At 63.1% G+C, this 22,021-nt stretch overlaps 5 protein-coding genes across 9 annotated transcripts; 4 read left to right on the top strand and 1 right to left on the bottom strand.

Annotated features, from left to right (window-relative positions):
- Positions 1-65: 65 nt before the first annotated feature.
- CCDC157 (coiled-coil domain containing 157) lies at positions 66-622 on the top strand. The gene has a single exon (XM_018916372.3). The coding sequence runs from the start codon at positions 371-373 to the stop codon at positions 620-622; it is 252 nt and encodes an 83-aa protein (XP_018771917.1). The 5' UTR covers positions 66-370.
- Positions 623-1,944: 1,322 nt separating this feature from the next.
- On the top strand, positions 1,945-7,518 carry LOC103818212 (coiled-coil domain-containing protein 157). The gene is made up of 9 exons (XM_018916367.3): positions 1,945-2,262; positions 2,929-3,556; positions 3,899-3,976; positions 4,682-4,869; positions 4,971-5,138; positions 5,619-5,787; positions 6,142-6,281; positions 6,543-6,604; positions 6,682-7,518. The coding sequence occupies exons 1-9, from the start codon at positions 1,945-1,947 to the stop codon at positions 6,881-6,883; spliced, it is 1,953 nt and encodes a 650-aa protein (XP_018771912.2). The 3' UTR covers positions 6,884-7,518.
- Positions 7,382-11,648, bottom strand: RNF215 (ring finger protein 215). 4 transcript variants are annotated; one of them, XM_050980661.1, is made up of 10 exons: positions 11,355-11,648; positions 10,587-10,718; positions 10,225-10,296; positions 10,066-10,151; positions 9,333-9,387; positions 9,024-9,188; positions 8,589-8,705; positions 8,372-8,509; positions 8,163-8,265; positions 7,382-8,049 (listed from the first exon to the last, which is right to left on the bottom strand). In XM_050980661.1, the coding sequence occupies exons 1-10, from the start codon at positions 11,640-11,642 to the stop codon at positions 8,027-8,029; spliced, it is 1,179 nt and encodes a 392-aa protein (XP_050836618.1). In that variant the 5' UTR covers positions 11,643-11,648; the 3' UTR covers positions 7,382-8,026. The 4 variants fall into 4 exon arrangements, with proteins under 4 accessions (XP_050836618.1, XP_030088931.2, XP_050836619.1 ...); XM_030233071.2 differs by having other exon boundaries at positions 9,024-9,128; XM_050980662.1 differs by lacking the exon at positions 10,225-10,296.
- Positions 11,649-14,391: 2,743 nt separating this feature from the next.
- Positions 14,392-19,478, top strand: SEC14L2 (SEC14 like lipid binding 2). 2 transcript variants are annotated; one of them, XM_009092511.4, is made up of 12 exons: positions 14,392-14,511; positions 16,543-16,618; positions 16,700-16,743; positions 16,900-16,959; positions 17,060-17,248; positions 17,902-17,997; positions 18,151-18,211; positions 18,286-18,369; positions 18,495-18,601; positions 18,677-18,816; positions 18,900-19,069; positions 19,155-19,478. In XM_009092511.4, the coding sequence occupies exons 1-12, from the start codon at positions 14,458-14,460 to the stop codon at positions 19,283-19,285; spliced, it is 1,212 nt and encodes a 403-aa protein (XP_009090759.2). In that variant the 5' UTR covers positions 14,392-14,457; the 3' UTR covers positions 19,286-19,478. The 2 variants fall into 2 exon arrangements, with proteins under 2 accessions (XP_009090759.2, XP_018771916.2); XM_018916371.3 differs by lacking the exon at positions 18,286-18,369.
- A 153-nt stretch (positions 19,479-19,631) lies between these two features.
- Positions 19,632-22,021, top strand: MTFP1 (mitochondrial fission process 1). Its single transcript, XM_050980672.1, has 4 exons — positions 19,632-19,996; positions 21,027-21,154; positions 21,227-21,450; positions 21,815-22,021. Exons 1-4 carry the CDS (start codon positions 19,945-19,947, stop codon positions 21,888-21,890), a joined length of 480 nt encoding a protein of 159 aa, XP_050836629.1. The 5' UTR covers positions 19,632-19,944; the 3' UTR covers positions 21,891-22,021.

Here is a 22,021-nt window from a genome sequence, read left to right as displayed (position 1 = left end):
GATTTCCGGGAAGTGGGCGGACACAGGGCGCGCGCTCCCGCTGCGGGCTGTACCATTAGCGCCCCGCGAGGGGGAGGCGGGCGGGACACCAAAGCAGGAATGCACCACTGCGGCGCGGGAGGGGAGTGGTTGCCATGGCGACAAGGCTGGGACGCCGAGGCCTAGCTCAGGTCCCGGGGCTCGCGTTTTTGCTCCGCGGCTGCTGCTGATTGCTCCGATCCTCCCGGTTCCCCCCGGTTCCCCAGCACTCCTGGAGATCGTCGGGCCCGGGGGGTACCGTGCCGGTCCGTTTCCAGCTGCCTGTCCCGGTAGGGCGTTCCCTCCACCCAAGGCCTGGTGGCCCCGTTGTTCCCGGGCCTTGTCCCGCACCATGGCGCACCTCCTCGGCCACCGCGGCTGCATGGAGAGCCTGCGGGCCGACCTGCGGGACCTGCAGGCCGCCATCGCCGACGTGTGCTCCCGGGCCGGCGCCGTGCGCTTCCCCTCCTGGAAGTTCCCCGACAAGGTGTCCTGCGAGCTGGACATAGCGGTGCTGCTGCAGCGCTATCGGCACAGCGACAGCGAGCCCGAGTTCAGCCAGCACGCACACGTGGTGCTGCTGGAGCTGCTCATAGACAGGTGAGAGCCCCCCGGCAGCCGGAGCGGCTCCTGCCCCGCGGGAAGGCAGCGGTGTGTCTGACAGTGCTGAGTTATCCAAGTCCTGGCGAAGGTCTCGGGCACTCAGCACAGAGAGAACTCAAAGCTGTTAAAGAGCATCCAAATGAGGGCTGAGAGCGTGGTAGGGCTGAGGGTGAGAGCACCTGGTCTGTTCAGCTGGAACAGAGAAGACTGAGGTCAGATCTCAGCGGGGCTGCATCTCCTCCCGGGGCACAGCTCTGATCTCTATGACCAGGAATGGGATTCAAAGAAAGGCTGGAGCTGTGCCAGGGAGGTTTAGCCTGGATATCAGGAAAAGGTTCTTCCCCTAGAGGGTGCTCAGGCACTGAACAGGTTTCCTAGGGAACGATCACAGATCAGCTGGGTTGGAAAAGACATTGGAGATCATCAAGTGCATCCTATGACATAACAGCACCTTATCAATTAACCCATGGCACCACGTGCCACATCACGGCCCTGAGGCTGCCAGACAATGCTGGACAATGCTCTCAGGCACAGGGGGGATTGTTGGGGTGGTCTGTGCAGGGCCAGGAGTTGGACTGGATGATCCCTGGGTCACTTCCAGCTCAGGATATCCCCTGGTTTTATGAAGCCTTTTGGATGCTTTGTTCCCCATGTATTTCCATGACGTGCCAGCACCATGGCCTCATGCCCTGCTGAGCTTTAAAACCCAACTCCTCTCCCTGCTTCGAGCTCCCAGCACAAACTGGCCACAAAGAAGCAGAGCCAGAGGTGGAGCAGATGGCACAGGCTTGTTAAAACTGCCTCCCAAAACCTTGGAAACCCTCGGACACAGCTGCATCGACAGGTCTGGGAGGCCAAAGCCCCTGTTGCAGTCTGGATGAAATAAATTTGCAGCAGCAGCATGGGTGCCCCAAATCTTTAGGGGCTGCTTAATCACAGCCTCTGGGAAGTGGCTGCTCCACAAAGTGATCCACGCCGGGGCAGTCCTGGGAGCACCAATGCCACCCTCCTGCATCCTGCTGCTGCAAATCCTGACTTTTAGGGCCAACAGCTCAGTGGGAATGACTCATCTTTTAAACCAGAGCTGTATTTATTTCACCCAGACCTCAGCAGGGGCTTTGGCCTCCCAGGCCTGTCGATGCAGCTGTGTCCGAGGGTTTCCAAGGTTTTGGGAGGCAGTTTAACAAGCCTGTGCCATCTGCTCCACCTCTGGCTCTGCTTCTTTGTGGCCAGTTTGTTCTGGGAGCTCGAAGCAGAGAGAGGAGTTGGGTTTTAAAGCTCAGCAGGGCATGAGGCCATGGTGCTGGCACGTCATGGAAATACATGGGGAACAAAGCATCCAAAGGGCTTCATAAAACCAGGGGATATCCTGAGCTGGAAGGCACCCAGGGATCATCACTTTTTCTGGGTGATGGGAGGGGGTCCGGCTGGCATTCCCAGCTGCAGGCGGTGTTTTCCCCTCGGGACAGGCTGCTGCTGCTGCTGCAGAGCTTCACGGGCTACGCGGAGGCGGTGCTGAGCGGGCGGGCGGTGCCGCCGCCGCGGGGCCCGGGGCCCTGCATGTCCGCGGGGCTCACGGCCAGGACCTTCTGGAGCACCATGCTGAAACTCGGGGCCTTCTGCCAGCAGCTCCGGGACGAGGTGGGACATTTGGGGACGTCCCATGAGCTGAGTCACTCCCCTTCCCCTCCGGGTTTGGATCGTGGTCCTTCTCTACAGCCTGTGGCCAGCCAGATGTGTGTGCCCCCTCTGAGTGCTGGCCCCTGTGTCACACATCTGTCCCCTCCCAGCCTCAGTTCTTTCCCTCCACCCCTCCCAGCTGTGCCACTGCATCCTCCTGCTCCAGGATCCCGGGATGAGTGAGCTGGGCTGCCTCTAGAGCTTGGAAAATATTCTCCAATTGCCAAAATGCTGCAGCTCTGCTGATCCCACTGTGGATCTGAGCTGCCTCAAGACAGTGAAATAATTGGTGGTTAAAAACAACCTGTCTTGCATTTTATTTTCCCAAAATGATCTTTCTCATGGAAAAGTCTCTCAACAATCCACGTGGCAAAACCAGGAGGCAGTGCAGGGGGTGGGTCACAAGGGATGGTGGGGAGTTGGGGAGTAGGTTTTGCTGCGGAGGCTCCCCCGTGGTCACTGTCCCTCGGCTGCATTGCTGTCCTATCTCCACACCTGATTTAGGCTTTTATGGGTCATTTCCACTTTGATCAGGGCTCTGTTTTTGTTCTGTGTTCCCACCCTCGGGAAAAGGGTTACAGCTGGGAGATCCCCTCACAGCAATCCACTCCACCCTCTGCTCCCCAGGTTGGAAAATATCAGAAGGAGTACCTGAAATGCATCTTGCCAGAAGTTTTGGAGTCAGGAACTGCCTCGGAGGCTGCCCAGCCCACTTCTGTGTGCCCAAATGCCAGTGTCCAGCCCAGGGCTGGGGCCAGCCTGGCTCTGAGCACCCGCAGTGTCCCCACCCAGACCCTGGGGTCACACCTGGACTCCTGTGACACCTGCTCCAGCGCCCAGGCCAGCCTCCAAGAGGTGGGCAGAGCCATCACCACCATCTGCCAGAGCCAGAACATCCCTTCAGCTCTCAGCAAATTCCAGGAGGTGCTGGAGGACAGTGCAGGGAGAAGGAACCTCTCTGCAACAGACATGAGCTATTGGGCCTCGGAGCAGAGCAAGGACCTCTCCCGGATCAACAAACACCTCCAGGGGCTGCTGCAGCAGCTGAACCCCGTGAAGGCTGAGCTGGAAGAGATGGGCAAACAGAAGGAGAAGCTGCAGAAACAGGTTGAGGACTTTTCCAGGAAGCTGCAGGCAGAGAAGGACACCCAAGCAGAGCAGCAGAAGAAGTCTGAGCAGAACCTGAAAGCCAAAGAAAAGGAGCATTCCGAGGCTGTGGCAAGGCTGGAGCAAGACAAGGATGACCTCAGGAGAGGTACAGAGCTGTTCCCAGCTGTTTCCAGCTGTTCCCAGCATCCCCTCTGTCCTAGGTTGATACCCTCCCAGGCCCAGGGGCATTTGCAGGAAGAACAGAGTCCATGAGCAAATTTTGGCCCAACCACCACCAGCAGGGCCGGTTGTAGGTGCTGGGGGATTTTCCCTGCTGTGAGTCCAGTCCTGGGCAGTGGGAGCTGGTTGTGTGTGTCCTATTACTGCCTCCTCCCTGGTAGCACAGCACAATCACTGGATGAAAACACTTTGGTGTGGCTGTTTGCTGCCCCTTGGTTTGGTTGCTTTTGAGGAACTAATTAATGAGAGAGTTTTTATGCTGGTTTAGGAGCTGCTCTGCTGGAGGAGCAACTCTCAGCCCTGAAGGAAGAGCTGGCAGCAAAGGAAGTGGCTGTGCAGGAGCTGGGTAAGGGGCTCAGCCAGCTCACACATCCCCCCTTAGCTTCATGAGTGTTTCACAGCCTGTAGCCCCCAGCACGCCCAGACTGGGCTGTAGAGCTGTGGGGATGGGCAGAGGATGGGCCTCCTTCACAGCAGCACCCCAACATCCCAGTGCCAGAGTGGGCTGATGCTGGTGGAGGTTTGGGGAGGTCACAGGCCTCCTGTCAGACCTACCTCCCTTTGCCAGGGCCTGTGGAGGGCATGGGGTGCCCCTGAACCACAGAATCATGGACTGGTTTGGATGGGCAGGGACATTAAAGCCCATCCAGTGCCACCCTCTGCCATGGCCAGGGACACCTTCCACTGACCCAGGCTGCTCCAAGCCCTGTCTGACCTGGCCTTGGGCACTGCCAGGGATCCAGGGGCAGCTACAGCTGCTCTGGGCACCCTGTGCCAGGGCCTGCCCACCCTCCCAGGGAATAATCTCTTCCCCCTATCCCATGTAACCCTGCCCTCTGGCAGTGGCCATTCCCCCTTGTTCTGTCACTCCAGGCCCTTGCCCCAAGTCCCTCTCCAGCTCTTTTGGAGCCCCTCTAGGCACTGAAAAGGGTTCTTAAGTTCTCTCTGGAGCCTTCTCCAGGCTGAGCACCCCTATCCCCCTCATCACCTCCATGGTCCTCCAGTCTCTCTCCCCTGCCCAGCCTGGGGCATGGTGGCTGTGTCTTCCCAGAGCTCTCCAAGACCGCCTTGCTGGAGGAGATGAGGACCATGGTGGCCCAGAGCCAAGTGCTGGAGTTGGAGGAGAAGGTGCAGGTGCTCACAGGCCAGAGGGAGAGGCTGGAGCAGGAGCTGAGTGCCACCAGGATGCAGCTGGAGAAGGAGAAGGTCCGTGTGGAGAGCATGTTCCGGCACGAGGAGGTACGGCCGGCTCCGGAGCCTGGGACAGCTGAGCTGCTGCTGCTGTCAGGGCTGTGGGGAATGGCTGCCACAGCCCCACACGGGCTCACATCCCACCACAGTCCCTGCAGGCCAAGCAGAGGACCCTGCTGCAGCAGCTAGACAGCCTGGACAGGGAGCTTGAGGAGCTGCAGGCCAACCTGGGAGAGGCTGAGGAGGACAAGGCCCGGCTGGCCGAGCAGCTGGAGCAGAGCCAGAAGCAGAGTGGGGAACAGCTCCAGGCACAGCAGGTGAGTGCTGGTACCCAGGTGTGGGACACAGCCTGTGCCACAGGGCTGCCACAAGCAGCCACACACTGCCCTGCTCACAACCCAGCCAGAGTTTTCACAGGAGGGATACTCTGGGATCTAGGGTGACATTGCCACATGGCCACATCCTCATGGGATTCCCTGGGGAAGAGACCTCTCCCTCCACCCTGTGCCAGACAAGTCTCTGGCTGAGTCAGGGCAGAGGAGAGCAGCAGGAAGGAACCTCTTGAGGTGCTTCCACATCTCCAGTGTTCTGTTCTTGGACACCTGGACACACTCCACACTTTGTGGTTGGTGCTCCTGCTTCCAGCACACACAGGGATCTCACAGCTAAAACCCTGCACATTGTCCATTTCCAACTGCCATAGGACATCCTTATCATCAGGGAAGGGTGGGAGCCTTCCATGAGGGGCTGAGTCCTCACTCTTGCAAACTTCATCTCCTCCCCACTGTGCCACACAGGAGCTGCTGGACACGCTGCAGCAGGAGAAGCTGGTACTGGAGCAATCCATCCTGGAGCTGCAGACGAACACATCCCAGCTGCAGGAACAGGCACAGGAGCTGAGGGAGCGGGAAAGGCTCCTGGTGTTCTTCCCTGATCTCCACATGCCCACTGAGACACAGTTTGAGAGTAAGGGAGCAAATGGCAGCACAGTGGGTTTGTGCTTCGGGTCTCCAGAGCTCCCAGGGGATCCTGCTGGCCCCAGACACTGCCACTGACACCCAGGAAGGGCTCAGACCCCATGTGAAGCTGTGACCATCTCGACATGCTTCCCTGCACGGGTGCTGTGCATCCCATGTCAGGGCCAGGACATCCAGCAGGGCCAGGACATGGCACAGCTTCCTTTGCCCACAGGGCTTGGGGTCCCAGCTGCCACCTCCCAGGCTGTGCTGCTGCTCCGTGCCTGGGCCAGGCAGGAGGGGTGCCCACACCTCTGAGCAGACAGGCAGCAGTAGGCTGGGCTCTGTTGGATTTTGTTTGTAGGCAGTGGGAACTTTACAGAGGACATGAAGAGTCAGCTCCAGGCCAACAAGATCCGGATCGAGGTGCTGGAGAGGGAGAACACACAGCTCGAGGCTCTGCTCGCCAAGGTGAAGGCAGCAGCCGAGCAGGGTGTGCTCAAGGTGAGCTGGGTGGGTGCTGTGTACCCCAAAACCACCCCGTGGCCCCCAGACATCCTTTGGGGACCCTGGGAAGGCCAAGCCCAAGCTCCTCATGCTGCTGGGAGGTTGCTCTGGTTTAACTGGTGTTGCCTGAGGTGCTCAGGGCTGGTTTCAGCTCCTTTCCATCATTGTGGCCATCATGCCACCAGTTGTGGTGGCCAAGGGATGTGACTGGAGCTGAAGCTGGTGGGGGGAAATTTCACCTCCTCTTCCTTTCCCCAGCTCATCCCACAGGCCCAGCTGGGGTCCCAGCTCCACAGGGAGGCCAGCAGGCAGGACACTGGGTGAGTAGGAACCCAGAGGAAGGGGCTGGGGGCGGGTTCCCTGCTCTTCCTCCCCTTTAACTGCTCCCACCCCGCAGGCGGCTCAGCAGTGGGAGCAGCGGGGACAGCCCAGGGATGCCAGGAGGCATTGACAAGGCCTGGCACAGAGCTCCCAGCAGCCAGCACTCCAAGAAACTCCGGGCAGAGCCCTCACCCCAGGCCAAACCCTGCCTCACACTCCCAGTGCGACGCCTGGGGTTTGGCCTCCCCTCACTCCACACCGAGGCTCACCACAAATAAACAGGATCAGTCTGAACTCCCTGACAGAGAAATTGTTCCACCAGCAGCCACCTGCCCTGCCCAGGGGACCTCGTTACCAGTTCTTTGTGCGTCAGGAAGGGAAACGTGGGCTCTGCCTGGTTCCTTGGGGAGCTGCTCCAGGGATGTTCCTGGGCACTGGGATCAGTCACCCATGACTACGCTGCTGCTGGAGTCCCCACAAGCCCTGGGGCTGATGCCAGGGCACAGTGTGTGCTAGCTCCTGCCAGGAACCATTCCCAAGAGGGGACTGGGATGTGGCCACACTTGGAAAAGGAAAGCAGAGCTGGCCTGGGATGAGAGGAATCCAAACCACCCTCAGCCCACCAGCACAGCCACAGCCTGGGAAAGTCATTCCCCCCACCATGAGCACCGAGGGGCTAGGAACCACCGAGCCACTGGCACAGGCTGGCTCTGACCTCTGAGCTGCCTCCCCAGCACTATGAGCCCATGCAAGCCCCACACAAACCACACAGCCAGTCCTTGCTCCATGTTTAATAGGGATGGGCACGTGCCACATTGCAGCCTGTGGGGCAGGACCCAGGCAGGGCCCATGGTGTGTCCCCAGTGACCGTGCTGGTGAGCCGAGTCCTGTGCTGGCTCTGCAGCTGACTGGTGCCATCCTTTCTAATAAGTTATTATAAATAAAGCATCCAACCCCTGCCCTCCCATGGTGAGGCCGTGAGTTACCCACAGCCCTGCCAGCCCCAGCCCTGCCAGGGCTGTCACCCACCTCTCAGAGGGGCTGGCACTGCAGCCAGGCTCTGCCTACCCTGCCACGGCCACCAGCAAATAGACAAAAAACCCAAGACCTAGAAAAATTGCTGTGAGCAGGGCAAGAGCACAGCAGGACCAGGGCTCTCCCTGCCCCAGCCCCCACCCCATTACACCCATGGGTGCCCCAAATCTTCCCTCCCCAACACTGTCCATCTGGACCCCCCACCCCTCTACTCACACCCAGCAGGAGAGCCCCAGGTCCTTCCATCTCTAAAGTCTGGGCACTGTGATGGGCACAGCCACACCAACCCTGCTGTGGCAGCAAGTGCCTCTCACTGGGCACCCCCTGCCCCCTCCCTGTCCCTGGAGCAGCCGTGGGTCTGTCCCTGGAGTGTGTCCTCAGGCCAGCTAGCTGTCCGTGCAGCAGTTCCCTGCAAGGGAGGACAGACAGCCTTGGCACAGGGAGCCTGGCAGGCTCCAGGTCCTCCCCAGGCTGTGCCCCAGGGTCAGCAGGGGCTCAGCTGGGTGCCAGGGTGGTTCTCACCCAGGATGTTGCGCTTGCAGAGAGGGCAGGTCTGCTGCAGCAGGAGCCAGGGATCAACACAGTCCCGGTGGAACTCGTGGGAGCAGGGCAGCACCCGCAGCCACTGCCAGCAGGGAAGTGAGGGCACATGTGAGCACAGCCAAGTGGCAGGGACACCCAGGCCCTGGCCAGTGACCAGAGGCTCGGCCCAGGGTGGGCTCCAGTCCCACCTGGCTCTTGTGGAACTGGTCCAGGCACACAGCACAGCTGTCAATCTCACAGGCCCGGCTGCGGGGCGGCTTCCCAGGGTGGTACCGCCGGGTTTTCAGTGCCAGCAGGCGCCGCCGGATGTGCTGCTTCAGGTCCAGCTGCGGGGGCAGAGCCGAGGCTCAGAGCCCACCCAAAGCCCCGGCACGGCGCACAGCACAGACACTCCCACATTCCCACCTCAGCATCCCGCTCGGACAGCTCCTGACGCGACTGGCGCTGGGCCTGCACCATGACACCGGTGCAGAGCAGCAGGGCGATCAGCAGGATGGTGTTCCACAGCTGCTGCAGGTACTTCTGTGGGGACAGTGCCATGGGCATGGGAGCTGGAGACCCAGCCCCGATCCCAGCCCCACTCCCGGCCCCACTCCCAGCCCCACTCCCGGCGCCACTCCCGGCGCCACTCCCGGCCCCGCTCCCGGCCCCGCTCCCGGCCCCGCTCCCGGCCCCGTTCCCGGCCCCGCTCCCGGCCCCGTTCCCGGCCCCGCTCCCGGCCCCGCTCCCGGCCCCACTCCCGGCCCTACTCCCGGCCCCACTCCCGGCCCCACTCCCAGCCCCATTCCCAGCCCCATTCCCAGCCCCATTCCCAGCCCGGCTGGAACCACGGTGCCGTACCTGGACCTGCGAGCTGCTCTCCCCAGGGCAGATGACCCCCTGCCACTCCCCATAGAGGCCCCCTCGGGACAGGCCACAGGTGGACCACAGCGTGAGGGTCACTCCCTGCAAGGCAGGACACGGCATTGCTGATGGCCACAGCAGTGTCCAGCAACAGGAGCACACCTGTCCCGGGAGGAGGAGCGCTGCTGCTGCCAGCTGCCCTGTTCCCATGGGTTCCCTTCCCTGCTCCCTGCAGCTGCTTCCCATGGATCCAATGGGAAGCAGCTGCAGGCACAGAATGAGGAAGAGGAGGACAGACAAACATACCAGGTTCTCCAGCAGCACTGCCTGGTACGTGATCTTTGCTGTAGCCCGGAGCCCACTGTGAGCAAAGAGACAAGTGTCAATTCCATGGACACAGCAGGATTCAGGCACAGCTCCCCCGTGCCAGGAAGCACCCCCTCCCACAGGATGCGCAGTGACCGAGGGGGACTAGAGGAACATGCAGGGGAAATGACAGTAAGACCCCTCCTCGCCAGCTGTGCCCAGCCCTCAGTGACCCTGCACAGGGCTCTTCCTCCCAACCTCATGCCTCAGTTTTCCCATGTGTGACACCAAGGCAGCAATCCCAATGTCCCACATGTCAGGAGGATAGACAGGGTCTCACTGCTGCTGGTGGTGAGAACAAACACCCACAGAGGTTCTGGGGATGGTGGTGACGTGACAAGAACCAACTGGTCTGGATAATTTCTACTGAGAGTCCTAAAGCTCTTGGCTGAGGCCACCTGCCAGCCACCACATGGGGACCTAGGAAGGGCTCCAGCTCTGGGGAAGGGCTGGATCTGACCCAGATCCCCCCCAGAAACACATCTCAGCCCCAGCTGATCTTGGCATGGCTCAACACCACCCCATCAAACATGATGGGCTGAGTGAGAGACCTCCAGGGTGGTCCCTGGGTGTCGCAGCCTGCCAGGGGACAAAGCAAGGACAAGGACAAGGACAAGGCAGTGACAAGGCAGGGAGCAGGCTGCTCCAGCCCCTCCCGCAGCCCAGGCCGTACCGCAGCAGCGCTCCCAGCAGCCTGGTGACATTGTCTGAGGACTGGATGACGATGACAGGCTTGGCCAGCAGCTGGGACACATCCAGCTGCAGCGGGAGGGAAGCGCAGCGGTTAGCGGGGCATGAGCCCCACCCGGCCCCACCACCAGCACTGCCCTACCTCACGGATGGCGTTCTGGTTCAGCGCCAGGATCAGCAGGGCAGAGGCCCCCAGCACCAGGGCTCGCTTCATCTGCAGGGACAGCGGGGACATGATCAGGGGACAGTGGGGCTGTGTCCCCGACAAGCTCCTGTCCTGCTGCAGGAAGCACCCAGCATGTTTCTGCCACGGTGAAGGGTCACAAGGGACCCAAGAGGGGTCAGAAGCCGTCAGAGATCCCCCCCGGGCCACTAAGCATAGACCAGAACCCCCCATATCTGGCAAGGAGACACCCCAGGTGACACCCCTGTGGGTTTGTGACCTGCAAACACCATGGCAGCCCTCAGGCCAGGCAGAGGAGACAGGGTCACACAGAGGGTCACCTTGGTGACAACGGCGGTGGTGAAGGACTCCTCCTTGGCACCCCGGGGGCCCTCGGCCGGCTCCTCGGTGCCCACGGGCACCACCCCGATCCAGCTGTCAGCAGCGCTCAGCTCTGGCTCCACATCACCCACCTGGGGATGTGGCAAGGACAGGGAGAGCTGGGATGGACCCCAAGGTTCAGGGCACCCCCATGCCCCAGGAGTCCTGGGGAGCCGGGCACAGTGTGGGGACAGGGACAGAAGCTGGGGTAACACAGGGAAAACGGCCTGGCCGCGCTGCCTCTGTGCCCCTGCCGGCACCTCCTCCCTGCTGCTGGCCGCACCCGAGCAGTGGGCGCCTGCCCTGGTCAGTCCCGCAGTGTCGCTGGCCTCCCCATCAATCCCCCAGTGCCTCCCAGTGCCCCTTCAGCTCCCACTCCTCCCCTGCCTCATTCCTTTCCTGATGCCCAAGGACTCTCCCCAGCACCCACCGGCCCACAGTGCCCCCCTCCCTCCCACTGACCGCTGCCCTGCCAATGCCCCCTGGTCTCTCAATGTCTGCCAGTTGCCACCGCTTCCCCCTCATCACCGCCACCCAGCACCCACGTCCCCAGCCTCATACCCAGAACTCCCTCAGTGTCTCCCAGTGCCCCCCGGTCCCCACTGCTCCCCTCCCTCCCTTACTGCCCCCTGCCTCCCCAGTATCTCTCAGCGCCCTCCAGTTCCCACTTCTCCCCTCCAATCCCTCGTCAGCACCCTCAGCCCCGCCCGCCGTTTCCCCGCGCTCACCAGCACCAGGCGGCCTCGGATCTCCATCTCCTCCCGCTCCCCCCGCGGGTCGCCCCGGCCCGGCCCGGCCCGGCCGCCCCCTGCTCCCAGCACGGCCCCGCGCAGCATGTACGAGCCGCCGGGCACCGCGCCCGCGCTGCCGGCCCCGCTGCCGGCCCCGTCCCCGTCCGGCCCCGCCGCCCCGGGCTCCGACACGGCCACCTCGACCCGCGCGGGGGTCGCGGGCCCCGAGCCGGCCCGGCCGAGCGCCAGCAGCGGGGCGAGCAGCGCCGCCCGCACCGCCGCCATGGCTGCGCGCCCCGCGCCCCGCAGCGCCCCCTGCCGCCGGGGAGGACCCGCCGCTCCACCCGCCGCCCGCAGGGGGAGCCCGAGAGCCCGGAGCGGGACCGGGAACGGGACAAGGACAAGGACAGGGACCGGGATTGGGATGGGGATGGGGATTGGGACAAGGATCGGGACAGGGATGGGGATGGGGATGGGAACCGGGACAGGGATCGGGACAAGGACAGGGACAGGGATGGAAACCGGGACAGGGACTGGGACAAGGACAGGGACAGGGATCGAGTCGGGAACCAGGACAGGGATTGGGACAAGGACAGGGACAGGGATCGGGATGGGGACCAGGACAGGAATTGGGACAACGACAGGGACAGGGATTGGGAAAGTGATCGGGACAAGGACAGGACTGGGATCAGGATGGGACTGGGACAAAGACAGGGACAGTGATCAGGACAAGGACAGGGACAGGGATTGGGATGGGTCGGGACAAGGCCTGGGATAAGGACAGGGATCAGGATGGGAATCGGGACAGGGATAGGGGCTGGAAGGATGGAGATGGTGATGGGGATGCAAACCAGGATGAGGACAGAGAGCAGGAGAGGTACAGTGACAGGGAGCAGGGACCAAGACTGAGACAGGGACAACGACCATGTCCAAGCTGGACACAGGACACGTGTGCTCTGGGGGAACAGGAACATGGGCACCCACAGCCATGGCACATGCAGGGACATGGGCACACCCCCACTCCAAGGTGACATGGGCACCCCTGGGGGACATGGACACACACCAACACCCGAGTGCCCAAAACACAACTGCCCCCTGCACCAGACACCCCTCAACGCCCCAACCCCTGGGGGGTGCCCAGCATCCTCCAGTGCCACATCCTGACCCCTGGGTGCCCCATTCTGACCCCCGGGTGCCCCATCCTGACCCCCGGGTGCCACATCCTGGCCCCGCTCAGGCCACGTGTGCCCAGCACATGTGCCTCCGGGGGATTTGCAGGCTGGATTAGCTGTGGCATGGGCCCGGGCTGACCTGCTTTTGGCAGGGGCCATGCTGGGAACGGGACTCGGGGCTGTGGGACCCAGTTCCCGTGGCTGCAGGGTGCCGTGGGATGGGTCTGGGTGTGTCCCTGTGTCCCTTGTGTCCCCATCCACGTTTGAAGTGTGGGGGTGTAATCACAGGGTGGGCACATCCCTCCTCCCACGGCTGCAGCCAGAGCCGGTTTAACCACACAGTGAAACGTTCCGATTGCAGCGGGTCTGGCTGTGCCATAAACAACAGCTGGGAGCACGGCTGGCTCAGGAACCAGCCTGCAGTGTGGGGACCCTGTGGGTTTGGGGGAGAACACCAAAATGGGGCCTGGGGGTGGCGGCTGCCAGAGCTGCCCCACGGAGGGGACACATAAGGGGTGTGATGGCTCTGTGGAGCAACCGTAGGTTTGTGGGATGTGGATGGTTTCCTGGGCATCTGCAGCTCCAGGGGACACTTATGAGTCCACAGAACATGGATGGCTGCATGGGACATCTATGGGTCCCAGTTCCAAGGGACACACATGACTCTGTGGCACATGAATGGCTCCTTGGGACATGCACAGACGGGACACAGATGGCTCTGTGGGACATCCACAGCCCCCAGGGACATGTATGGTTTCATGGGATGTTTCCATGGGTTATCCATGGACACATATAACTTCACAGGACACCCATGGGACACCCACAGCTTCATGGGACAAATAGGGTTCCATAGGACATGCAGAGCTCTCTGGGACAACCATGTGTCCATGGGGGACACGGGGCTCTGTGGGACATCCATGGGACACACACAGCCCCATGGGCATCCTGCTCCTGATCCCCATCTTCCAATCACTGCACCTGAGCCCTCAATCTGTCCCTGTCCCTGTCCCTTCTACCTGGCACCCTGCCCCAGTCCCTGCCGCATTTTAGTTCCCACCTCCATCCCGGTCACTGCCCTCATCGCTGTCCCCTCCCCCTGACACCTGGCCCATATCACCATCTCCCACTCCACAGCCACATCTCCCTCCATACCCCAATGTCCTCCCACATCCCCTCCACACCACTGTGTCCCCCAAACTCTCATAGGGCCCCCACCCTTCTGTACACTCCATAACCCCCAGAGCCCCCTATACTCATCTCTCCCTTGCCCCCCAAATCCCTGTTCCCTCATTCCCCCTGTTCCCTATATTCCCCATGCACTCCTACCCCATATGTCCCCTATAGTCCCCAAGTCCCTCATACCCCCAAGGCCCTCTATGTCCCCTTATCTCCAGTAGCCCCGTACTCCCCATACCCCCCTACAACTGCTCATGCCCCATATCTCCTATAAGCCCCAAACCCTCCCAAGTCCTCCATGCCCCCCCCATATAACTTATAGCCCCCACACTCCCCTATAGTCCCAAAGTCCCTCTTGTGCCTCCTCATGCCCTCATACCCCTACAGCCCCCATACCCCCACAGCCCTCCATTTCCCACGTGCTCCCCATGCCCCCATACCCCTCCATGCCCTCATACCCCTCCATGCCCCCCATAACCCCCCAAGTTTCCCATACCCCCCACCATCAATTACAGCCCCCAAGCCCCTCTGTGCCCCCGTGTCCCCCCTGCCTCCATCACCCCCCGCACTCTCCATTCCCGACCCCGTGGCGGCGGCGGGCGCTGACCGGGCGGGCAGGGGTCGGGCAGGGTCCAAGGCCACGGGGGTGGGCGGGGGGCCGGGCCGGGCCGGGCGGGCCGGGGGGCGGTCCCGGGGAGGTGCTCGGAGCTTCCCCGGCCGCCGGGGCCGGGCAGAGCTGCCCGCAGCGCAACATGAGCGGCCGCGTCGGAGACCTGAGCCCGCAGCAGGCGGAGGTGCTGGCCCAGGTGAGCTAGGACGGAGCGACCGGGGAGCTGCGGGGGGACCGGAGCCAGGGCCGGGCTGTCCTTCCCGATGTGCGCCCGCATCCGCCGCGGGACCGGCATCACCCCCACCCCGCACCCCAAACCCACCGGCAGCACTTCTGCTTCCGGCCCGGGGGGCTCCGCAGCCCCCCACAGCACCCCAAACCCACCGGCATCACCCCCGCTCCCGGCCCCGGGGGGCTCCCACCGCCTCGTCCAGCCCCCACATCCCCGACTTCAAACACACGGCATCACCCTCGCTCCGGCCTCCGGAGGGCTCCGCACCCCAAACCTACGGGCTTCACCCCTATTCCTGGCCCCGGGGACGTCCCATCGCCTTCAGACTCCACCCCGCCCCCCAAATCCGGCCCCAGGAGGCTCCCGCTGCCTCCATCCCTCATCCCGGACCCCAAACACGCGGGCCGAGCCCCGCTGTGGCACTGCCCACCAGGACCGGACTCTCCTGGGTGGGTCCTGGGGGTCCCGCTGGCTGGACCATCCCGCTGGTGGGCCCCCATCCCTCTCCCATCCTCCCCGGGACTCGGGAACCTCCTGGTTCACTGCGGGGCCCTTGGGACGGTGCCCTTCTGCCACCTCCATCCCACCCTGGACCCCAGCCCCACGGCTGAGTACCCGTGGTGCTGCCCACCAGGGAAGGACCATCTGTGCCACCAGACTGGGCTCTGCCGAGCCCCGTTTTCTTCATCCACCCCTCCCATGGGACCGGAAAACTTCCAGCCCATACCGCCGGGGTTGCAGGCCCGGGGACACCCAGAGCCGATGACTGTCGCCCACCACGGCCACCTCTGCCAGCCGCTCGTGTTTGGGTGCCAGCCGTTATCGGGGTTCAGTGCACCGGGAGGGCACCCCCGTGCTTTTATCTTATCGCTGCCTTTCAGCCCCAGCCAAATTCCACCGGCGGGCGATGACCCCGCCGGGTGTCAGCACGGGGGGCAGGGGCAGGCGTGGGGCACAGAGCCCAAACCGTGCCCGGTGCCAGCCGTGCCCTGGGCAGGTGACAGAGGCGAGTGGCCGAACCCGTTCGGCCACCACCACCGGCTTTGTCCCAGGGTGAAGGAGCTAATCCCGGGTTTAATTACCCCTAAATTCAGCGGGAGATAAGCTAATCAGGCTCATTAAGGGGAGGGCCTCAGCTGGTACCGAGATTTGCGCTGTAGCCTGCTTGGGGTGAACGGGGCCACGTGGACAGGGGACCCTGGGTCCCCCAAACCTCCCAGTGCTGCACCCCAACACCCTCCTGCCTGTGCTGGGGGGCTGTGACCCCCTGGGGGTCACAAACAGCAGGGGAAAGAAATTCTTTCCATCCCAAAGAATGTCACTGGTGGGGACTGGTCTGCTTGGTCCCTCCCTGAGGGGACCCCTAATCCCCCAGTCCTGCACCCCAACACCCTCCTGCTTGTGTCACAGGGCTGTGACCCACTGGAGTGTCACTGAGACGGGGACATGTGGTGATCTGCTGGTGACTGGCTTCATCCCAGGGATGCCATTGGCAGGGCCTGGTCTGCCTGATGCCTGCAGGGCCCCCTTTGAGGGGCCCCAGCTTTCCCAACCCCTAGTCCTGCACCCTGGCACCCTCCTGCCTACGCTAGGGGGGCTGTGGCCCACTGGGGTGTCACTGGAGCAGGGGTGCACACAGTGACAGCCTCCATCCATCCCAAAGGATACCCTGGAGGGGACTGCTTCACCCAGTTCCTGTGAGACACCCTGGGAGGAGCAGAGTGGTCACACCTTATGCAAGGGCTTGGGGACAGCTTGTGCTGGGGGATACCCAGAGCACGGCAGCCAGCCTGGGGACAGTCCCCTGCCAGGTGATCACTGATCCTGACTGCATGTGGGGCAGGGAGGGGGCGCAGGGTGGCCCTTCTCGCCTGGCAATGTCCCAGTCCTGGTTGGCATGTTTTTGGGGGCACGAGGAAGGGACAAACCTCCAGCCTTGAGATTTTTGGGGAGGATCAGGGACCCCTTCACCAACTGTCCCTCTTGTCCCTGCAGTTCCGGGAGAAGCTGCAGGATGTGCTGCCCTCCCTACCCTCCCAGGACGACTATTTCCTCCTGAAATGGCTCCGAGGTAACCCTGAAGTGGGGGCAGCACTGGCGGGGGGAGCCCCCGTGGGGCTGGCGGGGGGCTGAGCTCTCTGCTCTCTTCCAGCGCGCTCCTTCGACCTGCCCAAGGCAGAGGCGATGCTCCGCAAGGTGAGAGGGGCACCCTGCTTTTGGGGGCACCCCGCTGTGCTGGGACATAGCTGTGTGGGACCCCATGCCCTGGGCCACGAGCCCCAGCAAGGGGGACCCACCCACGGGGTTCACCCTGTCCCAAATCTCACCCTGGCCTGCTCTGCCCCGCTGCAGCACGTCGAGCTCCGCAAGCACATGGACGCCGACAACATCATCGCCTGGGAGCCACCTGAGGTGAGTGTCCCTGGCCTCCCGGGGGTGGCCCTGGAGGGGACAGTCCCCCTGAGTCCCCTGGGGTGTGTGTGAGGTGCCCTGAGCCCCCGTGCTCCCACAGGTGATTCAGAAGTACATGTCCGGCGGGCTGTGCGGCTACGACCGCGAGGGCAGCCCGGTGCGGTACGAGATCATCGGGCCGCTGGATGGCAAGGGGCTGCTCTTCTCCGCCTCCAAGCAGGACCTGATCAAGAACAAGTTCCGGGACTGTGAACTGCTCCGGCTAGAATGTGAACAGCAGAGTGAAAAGGTGGGAACCTGCCCACACTCTGCTGGCCCCAACAGGCCTGTGGGACCATGTCCCTGCCAGCTCCATGTGTCCACATCTGGCCTGCCCCTAACCAGTCAACATCTTCCCCAGCCCTACAGGTCCCTGTCCTGTCCACTTCCCTCTGTCCATGTCCCTGCCAGCCCATGTCCTGTCCATCCCGACCACTCAATGTCCTCCCAGCCCCATATGTCCATCTCTGGTCCATTCCTAGCAGACAATGTCCTTGACAGCCCTATATATCTTAGAGGTCCACGTCCTGTCCATCCCCATATGTCCATCTCTCCCAGCCAGTGTCCTCACTCACCAGCCATACAGGTCCATGTCCAGTTCACCTCCCTCAGCCTCACAAGTCCATGTCCTATCCACCCCACCATGGACCATGTCCCTGCCAACCCCATATGTCCATCTCTGGTTCACACTCCCACCCACAACTCCACATCCTGCCCATCCCCACCAGTCCATGTTCCCGCTGTCCCTCAGCCTGTGTGCTTGTCCCAGATCCCATGGTGTCCCTTCTCCCCACACCAACACTTAGGAGGAGGCTCTGGCTGGTGTGACCAGCCTGTTGGGGCCACCCCATCCCTGGACCTCCCCATGGGTCCTGCCTGATCCCCCCCATCCTCCCGTCCCAGCTGGGCAAGAAGATTGAGATGGTGATGATGGTGTACGACTGTGAGGGCCTGGGCCTGAAGCACCTCTGGAAGCCAGCTGTGGACACATATGGGGAGGTGAGGGCTCCTGCCCACCCCCCCTTCCCACTGGACTGCAGGGGCTGGTCTCTGGGATGAGGCAGGAGTGGGTCCCTGCAGTGTCCTGCACTCCCCAGTGTTCTGGGTGGGGTCCTGCATGGCATGGGTGACCTGAGCTCCCCTGTCCTGCAGATCCTGTCCATGTTCGAGGAGAATTACCCTGAGTCCCTCAAGCGCCTCTTTATTGTCAAGGGTGAGTTTGGCCCCGGTGTCCTGCTCCCCTTATCCAGGTGCTGACACCCCCCTAACACCCCCCTCTGCCCCCAGCCCCCAAGATCTTCCCCGTGGCCTACAACCTGGTCAAGCACTTCCTGAGCGAGGACACACGCAAGAAGGTCGTGGTGTTGGGATGTGAGTCCCAACCCTCCCCAGGGTGTCCCAAATGGGGGGTGACATGTTCCCCCTCTGCTGTCACGCCCCCCAGGGGGAATACTCTTAACTTGCAGCCCCCCCAAACCCGCTGTCCTTCCCCCCAGCCAACTGGAAGGAGGTCCTGCAGAAGTACATCGACCCTGCGCAGATCCCGGTGGAGTACGGGGGGACACTGACGGACCCTGACGGGGACCCCAAGTGCTCCAGCAAGGTAGGAGGAGCTCCCGCGGGGTTCTTTAGGGGTGCTGGGCAGTTCCTCCACCCCCACATCCTCCATCCCCTCCAGATAAACTACGGGGGGGATGTACCCCAGCATTACTACGTGCGGGACCAGCTGGCACAGAAGTACGAGCACTCCGTCGTGGTCAACCGGGGCTCGTCCCACCAGGTCGAGTACGAGATCCTCTTCCCCGGCTGCGTCCTCAGGTGAGGGCGGCTCCGCGCCGCGGGGAGCGGGTGACAGCTACCATGTCCCCAGCCCGCCGCAGCACCGGCCCTGTGCCCTGCAGGTGGCAGTTCCGCTCCGAGGGCGCCGACATCGGCTTCGGGGTGTACCTGAAGACCAAGGTCGGGGAGCGGCAGCGGGCGAGCGACATGACCGAGGTGCTCCCCAACCAGCGCTACAACGCACACATGGTGCCCGAGGACGGCTCCCTCACCTGCTCCACGCCCGGCATTTGTGAGTGCCGAGCGCTCCCCGGGGCGCTGCGGGTCCCCCGCGTCCCTGACCCCACCGTGTCCCTGACGCCCCTGTCCCCCCGCAGACGTTCTGCGCTTCGACAACACCTACAGCTTCCTCCACTCCAAGAAGGTGAGCTACAGCGTGGAGGTGCTGCTGCCCGATACCGCCTCGGCCCAGCAGATCCAGGGGGAGTCCCCCAACCACAGCCCCTGAGCCCCCCGGGCTGCACCGCGCCCCCAGGACGGCCCCGCAGGAAGATGGAGCCGGGGCTGAGCCTCGGGGCTGCCGGACTGAGGCGGGAGCCGGACGGGGCCGGGCGCCCGTAGCCCCCCCAAACTGTGCCTTATGTGGGTCCTGCATCTACCGCTGCTGCTGCCAGGGCTGGGGAGTAAAGGGATGGACTGAGCGGGGTCTGCTCTGGTTTGTGGCTGCCCCTGCTGCCCGCCTCAACCCTGCAGCCAGCCCAGCTGCCCCCAGCCCCCGAACTGCTCCCTCAGTCTCGCACCTGCTCCCCCCAGCCCTTTAACTGTGCCCCAGACCCACAATTACCCACCCAGCCCCAGAACCGCCCCTAGTACCACAACCACCCCGGCTGCCCCCGGCCACATAACTGCCCTCGGCCCCACAATTGCCCCTCAAATCCTGTCACTGCCCCCCAGCCCCGTAACTGCCCCTCAGCCCCAGCCCCGCCCCCGTGACCGCCGCTGACGCAAGGACGTGCTAGACCCCGCCCCCGCCGCCATTCCGCTGCCCCGATAGGCGGGACGTATACGTCACACAGAGGGAGGGTGTATGCAAAGTATGGAGGAATGGGCGTGGCTTTGTGACGTGAACTGGGGGCGGGGCATGCAGCGGGAGCGGTGGCGCGCGCCATGGGGCCGGAGGAGCCCGACCTGTACCGGGACACGTGGGTCCGATACCTGGGTGAGCACCGGGAACCGGGCACCGGGCACTGGCACTGAGCGCTGACATCGGGCACCGGGCGCTGACATTGAGCACTGACACCGGGAAGCGGGTACCGGCACCGGGCACTGACATTGAGCGCTGACACCGACATTGAGTACAGAGCACTGTCACCGGGTACCGGCTACGGGAGCGCTGGGAACCGGGCACTGACACCGGGTACAGGCACGGGGGGATCTGGGAATTGACACTGGGCACTAACATCAAATAGCCCCCCCAGGACCTGAGCACTGACATCGGGCACCGGCTGCGCAAACGGGGCAGTGATACCCTGCACCGGCCCCTGTCACAGAGTACCGGCACCGGGGACTGGGCACTGACTCACCGGACACTGGTACCGGGTACCAATGTCAGGCACGACACGAGGAACCCGGCGCTGACAGCCGGCCCTGCTTTAGGAATGTGACACCAGATGCTGTGTCAGGTACCGGGCACTGTGCACTAGGCACTGCACTGCCCCAGGTGTTGGGCACCGCACGCGATACCAGGCACTGACACCCAGCACTGGTACCACAGGGTGCGCTGGGCCCGTGGTACTGGGCACCAACACCCAGCACCAAGTACTGCGCAGTGCACTGGGCACTGATACGGGGTTCTGGTACCAGATATGAGCACCACACAGCAGGCCCTGGCACTGCAGTGGCATGGCACAGCACACAGGGTAACAGCACCAGATACCCGTCACTGCCACCAGCACTGACACTGGCTAGTGGCATCATCCACCAGCACCGTGCACAGACACTGAATACCAGGACCAGTTACTGGCTCCTTCCAGGCACTGGGCACAGACACAGAGCCCACAGTGGCACGGGGCAGTCACAGACACCAGCCCTGGCAGCAGCCACTCCCAGCTCAGCTGTCTTGGTGGCAGTGGGTCCAAGGAGACCCAGGCATTGCAAACACCTCCAGTGCAAGATCCATCCAGTGACATTGGGACACCCCGCATGGGTGGCATGGGGACAGCCGGTCCCTGACCCTACCATCCCCTCAGGTTATGCCAACGAGGTGGGCGAGTCCTTCCGCCCACTGGTGCCAGTGCCAGTGGTGTGGGCCAGCTACGGCGTGGCCACCGCCTACGTGACCGCCGACGCCATCGACAAGGGTCGGAAAGCCGCTGCCGTGAGTGCCACCCCCCCTCACCCCCCAGCCTCTCCATCCCTGCCCTTCCACTGACCCCTGTGTCCCCCCCAGGCCCACGCACAGGACCCCACACATGTCGGGGTGGCCGTGGTGGACACCTTCGTGTGGCAGAGCCTGGCCTCGGTGGCCATCCCCGGCTTCACCATCAACCGGCTCTGCGCCGCCTCGCTGGCCGTGCTGGGGGCCCTGACCCGCTGGCCCCTGCCCGTGCGCCGCTGGACCACCACTGCCCTGGGGCTGGCTGCCATCCCCCTCATCATCACCCCCATCGACAGGTAAGGGGACACCCCTGGGGTGGGGGACAGGCAGCTGCCACCACCCTGTCCCCACAGCCCGGAGGGATGGAGCACATTTGTCTCCTTGGAGACCAGTCCCAGTATGGGCTTGGGGCTGGGAGCAGAGGGTGGTGACAGGATGTCTCCACTCCAAAGGGGCTTTGCTGGGGTCTAGCCAGGACATGTCCCTGCCAGGACGGGGATTATCCGGGGCTGAGCCAGGATTAACACAGTGAGGCTGTGCTAAACCTGGTTTTGGTGGCACTGGTGTCTCAGGGGCTATTAAGGACAGCCCCACCCATCCCACATCAAATCCACCGCCCCAGAGACCCCCGGGCCGCGCTGACGCCCTCTCCTGTTGCAGGACTGTGGATTTCCTGATGGATTCCAGCCTCCGCAAGCTTTACAGGACACCAGGAGAGCCCCCGACGTCTCACTGAGCACCACCCCGCACACTCTGGGGAAACTGAGGCATGCTGCTGTGACCCACCTACTGTGACCCCTCACTCTGGTGACCCCCAGAGTGGCCACCTGGCCCCACATTGGTCCTAATAAACCATTTCAAACATGA

Source organism: Serinus canaria, chromosome 15, assembly GCF_022539315.1.
Source record: "Serinus canaria isolate serCan28SL12 chromosome 15, serCan2020, whole genome shotgun sequence".
Taxonomy (NCBI): Eukaryota; Metazoa; Chordata; class Aves; order Passeriformes; family Fringillidae; genus Serinus; species Serinus canaria.
This window is presented reverse-complemented; position numbering and strand designations above follow the sequence as displayed.